Source organism: Bufo gargarizans, chromosome 3 (genome assembly GCF_014858855.1).
Source record: "Bufo gargarizans isolate SCDJY-AF-19 chromosome 3, ASM1485885v1, whole genome shotgun sequence".
Classification (NCBI taxonomy): domain Eukaryota; kingdom Metazoa; phylum Chordata; class Amphibia; order Anura; family Bufonidae; genus Bufo; species Bufo gargarizans.
The window spans coordinates 3,889,058-3,903,096 of record NC_058082.1 but is presented as its reverse complement, the minus strand read 5'-3'; the positions used below and the strand labels follow the sequence as shown (position 1 = coordinate 3,903,096).

Here is a 14,039-nt window from a genome sequence, read left to right as displayed (position 1 = left end):
CCCCTCCTCTCGCCTGTCTTCCCCTCCGCTCGCCTGTCTTCCCCTCCGCTCGCCTGTCTTCCCCTCCGCTCGCCTGTCTTCCCCTCCGCTCGCCTGTCTTCCCCTCCGCTCGCCTGTCTTCCCCTCCGCTCGCCTGTCTTCCCCTCCGCCCGCCTGTCTTCCCCTCCGCCCGCCTGTCTTCCCCTCTGCCCGCCTGTCTTCCTCTCCGCTCGCCTGTCTTCCTCTCCGCTCACCTGTATTCCCACCACTCACCTGTCTTCCCTTTGCCTGCCTGTGAATGTTTTAGAGTCTCCTCTATGCTGCTCGATGCATGGTCCTGTCTGGACACCCAGTATTATTGGTAGGTGCTCCTGGTAGTGAAAAGACCACCCTGACCCAATTATTGGTCCCTTCTGGAGCAACCTCCACACGGATTCCATTTAATTCCATGCTACAAGCAGGATATCTACGACAACTCCTAACAACCCAACACGAAGCTTCTCCCACCATGGAGCTGACAAGAGTAAGAGCACTTCGGGCAAGACAACTCTTCATCCTGGATGATCTGCATGAAGCCTGGGCTGGTAGGTTGGGTAACGGCATATGCTTGGGTTTTTGACTGTAAATATTAGAAAAGTGTGAAATCCTTTCAGTGTAAGAAAGCATCCCATCAGTGAAGGTGAATTCAGTGTGTTCCATGGAATGGGTTGTTTCCATTGACTTTCATGGGACTCAGCTGCAATAACGGTATAACTGTCACGGTAGGGTACAGTGCAGTCCTCAAGCTCTGCCCACAATCACTGTCTCTACCCACTGCCACGATTTGCCCCAAACAGCCACAACTGGACGATGGTCCCTTCCTGACTAGGTGCAGGGGCCTATGGGATAAAAACGTAATGACAGACAGGCACCTAAAATGATAGATGAGAATTGCAAACCAGGAGGAATAAGCATATCGACTGGGTCAAAACCAGGAGAGAACAACAGCTAAAATCAGTAGACAAAAAGGGTAAAGATACCAAGCTGAGTCAGGCACAGCGAGTCACGTCAAGGTACAAACAGAGACTGGGTCAAGATCCAGGCAACACGATTCACAATGGCAAAATCGGCAGTCAGAGGCAGGTCCAGAAACACAGTCCAAAACTAGAGAATAATAATGAGGCAAAGGGTAGTGAGGCTAAGCAGACCAAATCACAGGCAAATGTGGCCAGCAATTGCCTGTTTAAATACCCCCACCCTGCAGGTCACATGACCATGGAAACTGGATGCCGACGCTGCCACTTGCTGCCAGTTGGCTCCCGGCATCCAGGATCTAACACAGAAACAACATGGCCAAGAGTGGCGCTGTTTCTGGAAAAAAGCTTCCATGTTTTTCTAAGCTCATACAACCCCTTTAATTACATGTGACTGAACAGTACATCATTACAGCACTTCTGATTGTAGGGTTCACCATGGCTTACAATTGTCTTGAGTCATGTCACCATAGATCGTGTCCACTAGCTGATGCAACTCATCGGTGATAACATCTCTGTCCTCACAGACCCTGAGAGCGGGACACAGCCAGCCCTGGAGGTCGTACGTCAGATTGTGTCAGACACCGAACCTGGATCACAGTATGGCTTTCTGGCCACCATGTCACCTCCTGAAGACGGCTGTAGACCACTCTGCCCAAGACTCAGTCGCCTGTTTTGTGTGCTTGTGATGACCCCATCCAGTTCAGATGTTCTGATCAGTCTTTTCAGCCCTCGGTTTATGAATTGGTTAAAGTCAACACCCAGTCAGCAACCTAAAGAGTTTAGTGAAGCCTTGGCTGCAGCTTCCATTAGTCTGTACCAACAAGTCACCACAGCTCTTCCAGCAAAATACTGCTTCTCCCTTCACCACCTGCACAGATTGCTCCAGAGCATGACCTTTCTCTGTCCATCTCCTGGGGCCACTCTGCCAGCCATGCCCAATGCCAGTATTTCAGCAACAGATCTTACACAATGTGCTATTGTTCGACTGTGGTCACGTGAAGCTTTGCGTACATTTGGAGATGGTCTGGAGACTCATAAAGAGATTAAAGTGTTCAGGGAGCTCTTACAAGGTTGTGTACTGAGAACGTTTAGTAGTCATCACATGTCTGAGAACATGGCAGCTGCAGATGGTGCTGGGACAATAGAACTGGCGAGCAAAGAAGATGGCAAGCTAATGGTTACAGACATGGAGACAGATGTGGCCACACCTGAAGAGGTAGGACCAGAACTGGATGTATCCTGTAATCAAAGTCCTTCACCTGGGAAATTCCTTTTACCCCCAGAGCTGCTGGTGGGTGATGACTATCTCAAGGACTTTCTTCATGAATACAGCTATGGATCACAAGTGAGGCCAAGTAAAGTGCAGACTGATCACAACCTGACCCTCAGTTCTGATGATTGCCATCATCTTGGCCGTCTCACCCGAGTTCTCCATCTGCCAAGGGGACACATTGTACTGCTAGCAAAATACTCTGGAACCGGGAGGAGAAGTCTGGCACGACTAGCCGCCCAGCTCACGAAGTGTACACTGCTGGAGCTCAGTGGTAAGGAGAACCCAGAAGAATGTCATGCTATAATCCGGGAGGCTTGCTGGAGAGCTGGTGTACAGGGGTCTTCAGCAGCAATCCTGGCCGGAGAAGAAACCCCACAAAGGGAACTGGAAGCTGTAATACGTGAGGGAACGTTTCCAGGACTGTACAGTGCAGAACAGGAGGAGACCATACTGCAAGCCATGGTACAAATGAATGAGAAAAACTGCAATAAAAGAGCCAGCAAAAAGTCACTGAGAGAGAGGTGAGGAGCATGAGAGGTTCATGTATCAACAGTATTGTGTGTGACCAAGAAACAGGCACCAGTCACACTATATGGGGCACGAAGGAGCGATGAGAAGACACAACATGATTCAGGAAGTAGGGATGACAGGACACACGACAAGAACCAGGAAGTAGGGATGACAGGACACACGACAAGAACCAGGAAGTAGGGATGACGGGACACACGGCAAGAACCAGGAAGTAGGGATGACAGGACACACGGCAAGAACAAGGAAGTAAGGATGACAGGACACACGGCAAGAAGTAGGGATGACAGGACACATGGCAAGAACCAGGAAGTAGGGATGACGGGACACACAGCAAGAACTAGGAAGTAGGGATGACAAGACATGGCAAGAACCAGGAAGTAGGGATGACAGGACACACGGAAAGAACCAGGAAGTAGGGATGACAGGACACAACACAATGCAGGAAGGATAACAGGGGACACGGCAAGAACCAAGAAGTAGGGGTGACCAGACAACATGATTCAGGAAGTAGGGATGAAAGAACACAACACAAGGCAGGAAGGATAACGGGGGACACGCTGGTCTGATACTAGGTTCTCTGCTGCCTGTGGCCTAGGGTAGTCAGAGGGCCGGCTTTCTTACCCCCTGTCCTCCATCTGGTGCAGGGCTTGGACGGACACAGGGATGTCTATTTTAACAGCTCACGCTCAGAGAGCTGCACTGCGCTATTGTCTCACAGGCTTCAGGCCTAGCAGCCAGAGGCTCCCATACTGCAACGTAAAAATGCCCCCCTCCCAGAGGCAGGTTGGCTGCCGCCTTAGGCGTGATAATCATCTCACCTCATGGCAGATGCAGTCCTGGGGACAGGGCACATGACAAGGGGCAGGAAGTAGGGATAACAGGGACATAACACAGAAAGTAGGTGTAACAGGACACAGCGTAAGGCAGGAAGAAGAAATGACCATGCACACACCATAAGGTAGGAAGAGGTGACGGGCGCACACCATGGGGCAAGAAGAGGTGATGGGGCACACACACCATGGGGCAAGAAGAGATGACGGGGCACACACACCATGGGGCAAGAAGAGATGACGGGTCACATACCATCGGGCAAGAAGAGGTGACGGGGCACACACCATCGGGCAAGAAGAGGTGACGGGGCACACACCATCGGGCAAGAAGAGGTGACGGGGCACACACCATCGGGCAAGAAGAGGTGACAGGACACACACCATCGGGCAAGAAGAGGTGACAGGACACATCAAATGGGGCAGGAAGTAGAGATGACAAGGCACATTACATGGGGCAGGAACTACAGATGACGGGGCACATTACATGGGACAGGAAGTAGAGATGACGAAGCACATTACATGGGGCAGGAAGTAGAGATGACGGGGCACATTACATGGGGCAGGATCTAGGGATGACGGGGCACATTACATGGAGCAGGAAGTAGAGATGATGGGGCACATTACATAGGGCGAGAAGTACAGATGACGGTGCACATTACATGGGGCAGGAAGTAGACATGACGGGGCACATTACATGGGGCAGGAAGTAGACATGACGGGGCACATTACATGGAGCAGGAAGTAGAGATGATGGGGCACATTACATGGGGCAGGAAGTAGACCTGACTGGGCACATTACATGGGGCAGGAAGTAGACCTGACTGGGCACATTACATGGGGCAGGAAGTAGACCTGACGGGGCACATTACATGGGGCAGGAAGTAGAGATGACGAGGCACATATCATGGGGCATGAAGTAAGAACTAGCAATAGTGACTGTGTAGTACAGGGATACGAGGCAGGAAATGGACTAATACATCGGTTGTCTTCTCCTAGGTACAGTATGCAGGTACGCAATAACCTTCATGTGATATTCCTTCAGAAGATTGATGCCCGGTTCCCACAGCTCATGAAATTCACCTACACAGACGTGTATCATCCATGGAGCTTTACATCTCTCCGGAATATTGCAGAGAAGCTTCTGAGCGGTTCTCCGATACGCGGTGAGAGCTTGTCCGTATGGTCCTAGACCAGTACAGCTGGACTGCTGACTGGTCCTAGATCCAGTATAGATTAATGAGGTTAATGTCAGCACATGCATCAAATTACCTGGATACTATTGGAGGTAAATTATTAGGGGATTCACTGGATTAAACCTACTTAAAACATAACTTTTAATCCGATAATGCTAAAATAAAGTCCCATTAATCATAGATGCATATAACCGTCATCTACCACATGTGGATGACTATAGGCTGTCCGTGCACCATGTATAGTGGGAGGGTCACCAGTCTTAGTGGGTGCGGGCTCTCCCGTCTCAGTACATTATTTCTGCCAGTTGGTTTCCTAAATGTTTTTGTATATAGGAAGCCATCTGTCAATGTCATTTACAAATGCAAGACGCTCATGACTAACCTCAAAGGTAAAAGGCATGCCAATGTGGTAAGTGCTCAGTTCATCAATGAATTCCAAAAAAAGGCTCTTGGGTCCGTTCCACAGAGCCAGGTTATCGTCTATGGAACGGCCCCAAAACCCAATCCTCTGTGTCCAGACGCTCCCCTCTCTGAACCCCCCGGTGTGCTCCCACCAACCCAGGAAGAGATTAGCTTACGTGGGGCACAGGGGCTCCCCATCGCAACTGAACTGAGCACTTACCACATTGGCATGCCTTTTACCTTTGAGGTTAGTCATGAGCGTCTTGCATTTTTGGATTTGTAAATGACATTGACAGATGGCTTCCTATATACAAAAACATTTAGGAAACCAACTGGCAGAAATAATGTACTGAGACGGGAGAGCCCGCGCCCACAAGACACAAAGGGCTCCTATTTACCCCTCTGGTTCCCATAGGAGAGCCGCGTTCTCTTTAGTTCTCCTTGTATGTTTACGTCCAGACAGACCCAACCAATGTACAGCACCGTGGTGGATCTATACTGTGATCGGAGAATTCACTGTAACATCAGTCAGAAACCGTCATTCTCAGATAACGGATTCTGCGCTGTTGTGACCCGATGAGAGCACTTAGTTTATCTCCATGGCAACGCGTTACTCGCTCTGCAGCAATAACAATAGTATCATGGCTCAGGAGGCCCCACCACGCCTCTTATACATTACCTTATGCAAGATCTCTCACATGTGCACCAGGTTGGGGCGTGAAAGAGACGCCATCTTGCGCCTGCACAGAGCAGTGAAACGCACGGCGCCATCTTGCGCCTGCACAGACCGATGACATACACGCTCTGGCGAGAAGAATCAGGCTATTTAAAGAGTCTCCAGGACTGGGATGGTTGGCCACGACTAATATCAACTGGCATATCACCAGGGCCACTGTGCCCATCTTTATCTGATCCCCTGAGGAACCTCTACACTCGAAATAGGAGAAACGCCTCGGGAAGGGAAGATTACAAATGGATGATACTAGTGTAGGAAGGGTCAGCCACTGAGAAGTGAGGGAATGCTAGTATTATAGGGTAAGAACCCCAAAAGTAAATCTGTGTGCGCCCCTAGAGCTATACCAGGTGGACATTGTCCAGAAGCAGAAGACATCTTTCTCTGTGATCGGAGGCAGTCTATTCCAAATGATGACGTCACACAGAACCTGATATTGACATCTGGATAAGGCCTCGTGCACACGACCGTGGTGTGTTTTGCGGTCTGCAAATCGCGGATCCGCAAAATACAGATGGCGTCTGTGCGCCTTCCGCAACTTGCGGAAAAGCAAGGACAGCCTTCAATATAAATGCCTATTCTTGTCCGCAAAGCGCGTACAAGAATAGGACATGTTATATTTTTTAGCGGGGCCACGGAACGGAGCAACGGATGCGGACAGCGCACGGAGTGCTGTCTGCATGTTTTGTGGCCCCATTGAAGTGAATGGGTCCGTATCTAATCCGCCAAAACGGCAGCTCGGATGCGGACCAAAACAACAGCCGTGTGCATGAGGCCTTAGGCTTTGGCTGAACTACTATCTGGTTGACTAATGGGACTTTATTTTAGCATTATCGGATTAAAAGTTCAAATGCCCTCATGTCAGCACATGCCAAGACGATAGCAGCCAGGATCGCACTCGCACGATGCATTATGGTTTTCCGGAACCCTTTCCATCCATGTGACTATTATCTCCACTTTCTGTGGTGACTGAGATTTGCTTAATCTCTTTAGATGTTATACCAAGATCCACCGTTCCCATGAGCAGAGATGCCTGAGGACTATGGGATGTATGATGACTTTACTGCATTGCGTTTAGTTCCCAGGGGCCCTCAGTCTCATCTGTGTCCCTTCTTATTAGGTTCACTAACCTCCAACATCTCCAGAGTTATGTCCTCCATCCACCTCCTGGCCCAGAACTATTGTCACAGGATGTGGCCACATCTCCCACTGACCACACCAGGAGCCTTCATCAGCTTCATACAGATTTACCTGAAGGTCTCCTCAGAACTCCAGGATGTGATAGACACAGAGGAGGAAAGGTGAGAACAGGAGAAGTAATAACACTGGCCCACCAGGTCATCGGAGGAGACACCAATGAGGAGAGGAATACACAGCTCGAGAACGACATTCCAAGGCCTTGCCCCAAGCCTGGTCACTCATACCACAGGGAAGGATATAAAGGAGGGGAGATCCTCAGAGTAAATCTATTTAGGGCCCCCAATGGGTCTGATCCAACCCATCAGCCCCTTTATTATGTAGAATGATGGTGTGACCCTCTTACTGAGACATTTCTATGGAGAACCCCCCAATATGTGACTCTTGCAGAAAAAATAACTATCTGTTGATATTCTGTGTGTCTGTTTGGTGCAGGCTCCGGCGTGCAGTATCCCGGGTGGAGCAGGTCTTTGATGTGCGAGAATACTGGACAAAGGAGATGGAGAAATGTTCCCAGCGTCTGCAGGAGGCAGAACAGGTCAGAAGAGGGGAGAACAGAGATTGCGGGGTATCACCGGTATGCACAGATGGTATTACACAGTAGAGTCCCATTATTCTGAGCACTTTCTACTTTCCACGTCGGCAGTGTGGCGCTCATGAAGGAAGTCCAAAGTGGTGAGCTGGTCCTGGTACATAAGGTGTGATAGGCTGTCTGCACACATATCCCTCGGTGGGTATATAAGGTGTGATAGGCTGTCTACACACATATCCCTTGGTGGGCATATAAGATGTGATAGGCTGTCTGCACACATAGCCCTCGGTGGGTATATAAGGTGTGTGATAGGCTGTCTGCACACATATCCCTCAGTGGTGTGTGTATATATAAGGTGTGATAGACTGTCTGCACACATATCCCTCATTGGTATATAAGGTGTGATAGGCTGTCTGCACACATATCCCTCGGTGGTATATAAGGTGTGATAGTCTGTCTGCACACACATCCCTCGGTGGGTATATAAGAGGTGTGATAGGCTGTCTGCACACATATCCCTCGGTGGGTATATAAGGTGTGATAGGCTGTCTGCACACACATCCCTCGGTGGGTATATAAGGTGTGATAGGCTGTCTGCACACATATCCCTCGGTGGGTATATAAGGTGTGATAGGCTGTCTGCACACATATCCCTCGGTGGGTATATAAGGTGTGATAGGCTGTCTGCACACATATCCCTCGGTGGTATATACGGGGTGTGATAGGCTGCCTGCACACATATCCCTCAGTGGGTATATAAGGTGTGATAGGCTGTCTGCACACATATCCCTCGGTGGGTATATAAGGTGTGTGATAGGCTGTCTGCACACATATCCCTCAGTGGTGTGTATATATAGGGTGCGATAGGCTTTCTGCACACATATCACTCGGTGGGTATATAAGGTGTGTGATAGGCTGTCTGCACACATATCCCTCGGTGGGTATATAAGGTGTGATAGGCTGTCTGCACACATATCCCTCGGTGGGTATATAAGATGTGTGATAGGCTGTCTGCACACATATCCCTCGGTGGGTATATAAGATGTGTGATAGGCTGTCTGCACACATATCCCTCAGTGGGTATATAAGGTGTGATAGGCTGTCTGCACACATATCCCTCGGTGGGTATATAAGGTGTGTGATAGGCTGTCTGCACACATATCCCTCAGTGGTGTGTATATATAGGGTGCGATAGGCTTTCTGCACACATATCACTCGGTGGGTATATAAGGTGTGTGATAGGCTGTCTGCACACATATCCCTCGGTGGGTATATAAGGTGTGATAGGCTGTCTGCACACATATCCCTCGGTGGGTATATAAGATGTGTGATAGGCTGTCTGCACACATATCCCTCGGTGGGTATATAAGATGTGTGATAGGCTGTCTGCACACATATCCCTCGGTGGTATATAAGGTGTGATAGGCTGTCTGCACACATATCTCTCGGTGGTATATAAGGTGTGATAGGCTGTCTGCACACATATCCCTCGGTTGGTATATAAGGTGTTATAGGCTGTCTGTACACATATCCCTCGGTGGTATATAAAGTGTGATAGGCTGTCTGCAGACATATCTCTCGGTTGGTATATAAGGTGTGATAGGCTGTCTGCACACATATCTGTCACAACCAGACAGCTGAGAAGCTCTGACAGAGGCCTTTCAGAACCTCCTCCTTGAGTTTCTGTGTTGTGGTATTCAGCTCCTCCTCTCGTCAGCCTCTCTCAGCTGTCATGTGTTAATTGCTTCCCTTTAAATTCTTCTCCAGAAGGCTTTTCTGAGCGGCTTATACTACTTCCTGGAGTGTGTGTGCACGCCGATCTGTCCTCCTGTTTGCTTCAAAGCTAAGTGTACCTTTATCTGTTTATTTCTGTTTGCTGGATCCCAGGTGACCCTGACTCCCTCCGTATCTTGTGTAGGGAGCCGGTGGTCGTGTCCCCTCACTATTGTAGGGTGCTCAGGGCTTTATAGTCAAGGTTCGTGGATATGCAAACCTCCACCATTTGGATCTTTGCATAGGCTGAGCAGCCAGGGAAAGTGCCAGGTCTTCTGCAGGGGTCTCCCTTGGTTCCTTAGTTTTTGGATCCAGCGAGTCGTTTATACATGTTGCTTTGCCTTATTTCCTGTACACATTCCGTGACATTATAAGCCGCCATAACCGTCTCAAGCATGGATCCGGTTTCACTTTTGGCTGAACGCCTTCAGGGTCTTTCATTGGAGGTAGCTGATCTCTGTAAGACTTTTTCTCAGCTTCAAGTGACCGGTTCAGCTTGCGTTCATGGAGCTTGTTCTGAGCCTAAGATCTCGCTCCCGGATACGTTTTCCGGGGGTAGTGAGAATTTTGTGTGTTTTAGAGAGGCTTGCAAACTCCATTTTCGCCTTCTTCCCCATTCTTCTGGTGATGAGGAACGGAGGGTGGGGATCATTATATCGCTGCTCAGGGGTAACGCTCAGTCCTGGGCCTTTTCGCTGCCGGAGGGGGCACGGCCCCTCCGTTCAGTGGATGAATTCTTTTTAGCCCTGGGTCAGATATATGATGATCCGGATCGTATTGCTCTGGCGGAGTCTAGATTACGTCTCCTATGCCAGGGTAAACAATCCGCAGAAATATACTGCTCAGAATTTCGGAGTTGGGCAGCTGATACTGGTTGGAATGATGCTGCACTCCGAAGTCAATTTTGCCATGGTCTTTCAGAGGGATTGAAAGATGCATTTGCCTTTCATGAGAGGCCTACCTCCTTGGACTCTGCCATGTCTCAGGCCGTTCGTATTGACAGGCGTCTTAGAGAGAGAGGAGAGATATCTCCTTCCTGTCATACTCAGTCCCAGGACAGTGCAGCGGTCCCATTCTGTGCGCAGGGGTCTCAGTCACTGTCACCCCCTTCTGAGCAGGAGCCCATGCAGCTAGGGTTGATTGCCTCTGACAATAGAAGATTCAGCCCGCATGGGAGGGTTTGTTTTTGTTGTGGAGGTATTAATCATTTGGCAAATATTTGTCCCTCTAGGAGATTCAGGCAGTTTTCTGGGAGTAAATAAAGAAACAAAGAGGAAAAAATCTTTGAAAAATGTTCCGTCTGTTACTATTGGCAGGGTTGAGGCGGAGATTGAAGGTTTTCCGTTTGCTTGTAGTTCCCGTTTTGTCCTGCCGGCTAGGGTGGCGCTAGAGAGCAAGAACATTTTTTGTGAGATTTTTGTGGATAGTGGAGCAGCGGTCAATCTCATTGATAATCACTTTGCGATAACTCATGGTTTCCAGGTGTGCGCTTTGAGAAAGGATATTCCTGTGTTTGCTATCGATTCCGCTCCACTTTCTCAGAAGTCATTAAAGGGCATAGTTCACAATATCCGTTTAATTGTGAGTGATGCTCATGTTGAGGATGTGTCATGTTTCGTCCTTAGCGGTTTACCCACCCCTCTGGTGTTGGGGCTGCCCTGGCTCACTAAGCATAACCCCACCATTGATTGGCAAGCGAGGCAAATAAATGGTTGGAGTGACTTTTGCAGAGAGAATTGCCTCACGACATCTGTTTCTGAGGTTTCTACTAAGACTGTACCATCTTTTCTCTCTGAATTTTCGGATGTCTTCTCTGAGAGTGGAGTTCAGGACTTGCCCCCGCACAGGGAGTACGATTGCCCTATTAATCTCATCCCAGACGCCAAACTGCCTAAATCTCGTTTATACAATCTTTCCCAACCTGAGAGGATCGCTATGCGTGCTTATATCTCTGAGAGTCTGAGAAAGGGACACATACGACCCTCAAAGTCACCTGTTGCCGCTGGTTTTTTCTTTGTTAAGAAAAAAGATGGTTCTTTAAGACCTTGTCTGGATTTCAGGGAGCTGAACAATATCACAATTCGTGACCCTTATCCGCTTCCTCTGATCCCGGACCTATTTAACCAGGTTGTTGGGGCTAAAGTCTTTTCCAAATTAGATCTAAGAGGGGCATACAACCTGGTCAGGGTCAGAGAAGGGGATGAATGGAAGACGGCCTTCAATACCCCTGAGGGCCATTTTGAAAATTTGGTTATGCCTTTTGGTTTGATGAATGCCCCAGCCGTTTTTCAGCATTTCGTGAACAGCATTTTTTATCATTTGATGGGAAAATTTGTATTGGTGTATTTGGATGACATTTTGATTTTTTCTCCCGATTTCAAAACTCATAAGGAACATTTACGTCAGGTCTTGCTCATCCTGCGGGAGAATAAATTATATGCGAAACTGGAAAAATGTGTGTTTGCGGTTCCAGAAATTCAATTTCTGGGGTTTCTTCTCTCCGCTTCTGGTTTTCGCATGGACCCCGAGAAGGTCCGCGCTGTGCTTGAGTAGGAGCTTCCTGAGAATCAAAAGGCGCTGATGCGTTTTTTGGGCTTTGCCAATTATTACAGGAAGTTCATTTTGAATTATTCTTCTATTGTTAAACCACTCACTGATATGACCAGAAAGGGGGTAGATTTTTCTTCTTGGTCAGTAGAGGCGCGTAAGGCTTTTTCTGATATCAAGGAGAGTTTTGCTTCCGCTCCCATCTTGGTGCAACCCGATGTTTCGTTACCCTTCATAGTTGAGGTTGATGCTTCTGAGGTGGGTGTGGGGGCGGTCTTGTCTCAGGGTTCCTCTCCTGCCAATTGGCGACCGTGTGCCTTTTTCTCAAGAAAACTCTCCTCCGCAGAGAGAAATTACGATGTGGGAGATAGGGAATTGTTGGCCATCAAGTTGGCTTTTGAGGAATGGCGCCATTGGCTAGAGGGAGCCAGACACCCTATTACCGTATTTACTGACCATAAAAATCTGGCCTACTTGGAGTCAGCCAAGCGTCTGAACCCGAGACAGGCCAGATGGTCGTTGTTCTTTTCTAGGTTTAATTTTGTGGTCACGTTCCGCCCTGGAGTTAAGAATGTGAAGGCAGATGCCCTGTCACGTTGTTTTCCGGGAGGCGGGAATTTTGAAGACCCGGGTCCCATTTTGGCTGAAGGTGTGGTGGTCTCTGCTCTTTTTCCTGAATTGGAGGCAGAGGTGCAGGCAGCCCAGTCAGAGGCTCCTGATCTTTGTCCTCCTGGGAGGTTGTTTGTGCCTCTCGCTTTAAGACACAAGATTTTTAAAGAACACCACGATACGGTCCTTGCTGGGCACCCGGGGGTAAGAGCCACACTGGATCTCATCGCTCGGAGATTCTGGTGGCCTGCGCTTCGTAAGTCGGTTGAGGGTTTTGTGGCAGCCTGCGAGACTTGCGCTCGTGCCAAAGTCCCTCATTCACGGCCATCAGGTCCTCTCCTTCCCTTACCCATTCCTTCCCGTCCTTGGACACATCTGTCCATGGACTTTATCACGGACCTGCCTCGTTCCTCGGGGAAGACTGTGATTCTGGTGGTGGTGGACCGTTTTAGCAAAATGGTGCATTTCATCCCTTTTCCTGGTTTGCCCAATGCTAAGACGCTGGCGCAGGCATTTGTTGATCACATTGTCAAATTGCACGGTATTCCTTCAGACATAGTCTCTGATAGGGGCACGCAGTTTGTTTCCAGATTCTGGAAGGCTTTCTGTTCTCGCTTGGGGGTTCGGTTGTCATTCTCTTCTGCTTTCCACCCGCAGTCGAATGGCCAGACAGAGCGCGTCAATCAGAATCTGGAGACATATCTGCGTTGTTTTGTGGCGGAGAATCAAGAGGATTGGTGTTCTTTTTTGTCCCTTGCTGAGTTTGCTTTAAATAACCGTCGTCAGGAGTCCTCTGATAAGTCACCATTTTTTGGTGCATATGGGTTTCATCCACAGTTTGGGACTTTCTCGGGAGAGGGGTCTTCTGGTTTACCTGATGAGGACAGATTCTCCTCGTCTTTGTCATCTATTTGGCAAAAGATTCAAGATAATCTAAAGAGCATGAGTGAGAGATATAAGCGTGTGGCTGATAAGAGACGTGTGCTTGGTCCGGACCTGAATGTTGGTGATCTGGTGTGGTTGTCTACCAAGAATATCAAATTGAAGGTTCCCTCCTGGAAGTTGGGTCCTAGGTTTATTGGGCCTTACAAAATCCTGTCTGTCATCAATCCTGTTGCATACCGTCTTGATCTTCCTCAGACTTGGAAGATCCATAATGTTTTTCATAAGTCCTTATTGAAACCTTATGTTCAACCCATTGTACCCTCGCCTTTGCCTCCTCCTCCGATTATGGTTGATGGGAATCTTGAATTTCAGGTATCTAGGATTGTGGATTCTCGTCTTGTCCGCGGTTCTCTTCAGTACCTTGTTCAGTGGGAGGGGTATGGTCCTGAGGAGAGGATGTGGGTCCCAGTGACGGACATTAAGGCCTCTCGTCTCATCAGGGCTTTCCATAGGTCCCATCCTGAGAAGGTGGGTTCTGA

The 14,039-nt window shown here is 48.9% G+C and overlaps 1 protein-coding gene across 1 annotated transcript in view; it reads left to right on the top strand.

The window, feature by feature from the left end:
• DNHD1 (dynein heavy chain domain 1) overlaps positions 1-14,039 on the top strand; it is a 110,239-nt gene that overhangs the window by 62,244 nt on the left and 33,956 nt on the right. The window contains exons 21-25 of the mRNA XM_044283985.1: positions 287-563; positions 1,520-2,789; positions 4,626-4,792; positions 7,078-7,258; positions 7,590-7,692. Of these exons, the coding sequence (XP_044139920.1) occupies positions 287-563; positions 1,520-2,789; positions 4,626-4,792; positions 7,078-7,258; positions 7,590-7,692 (1,998 nt within the window). The remainder of the gene's footprint in view (positions 1-286; positions 564-1,519; positions 2,790-4,625; positions 4,793-7,077; positions 7,259-7,589; positions 7,693-14,039) is intronic.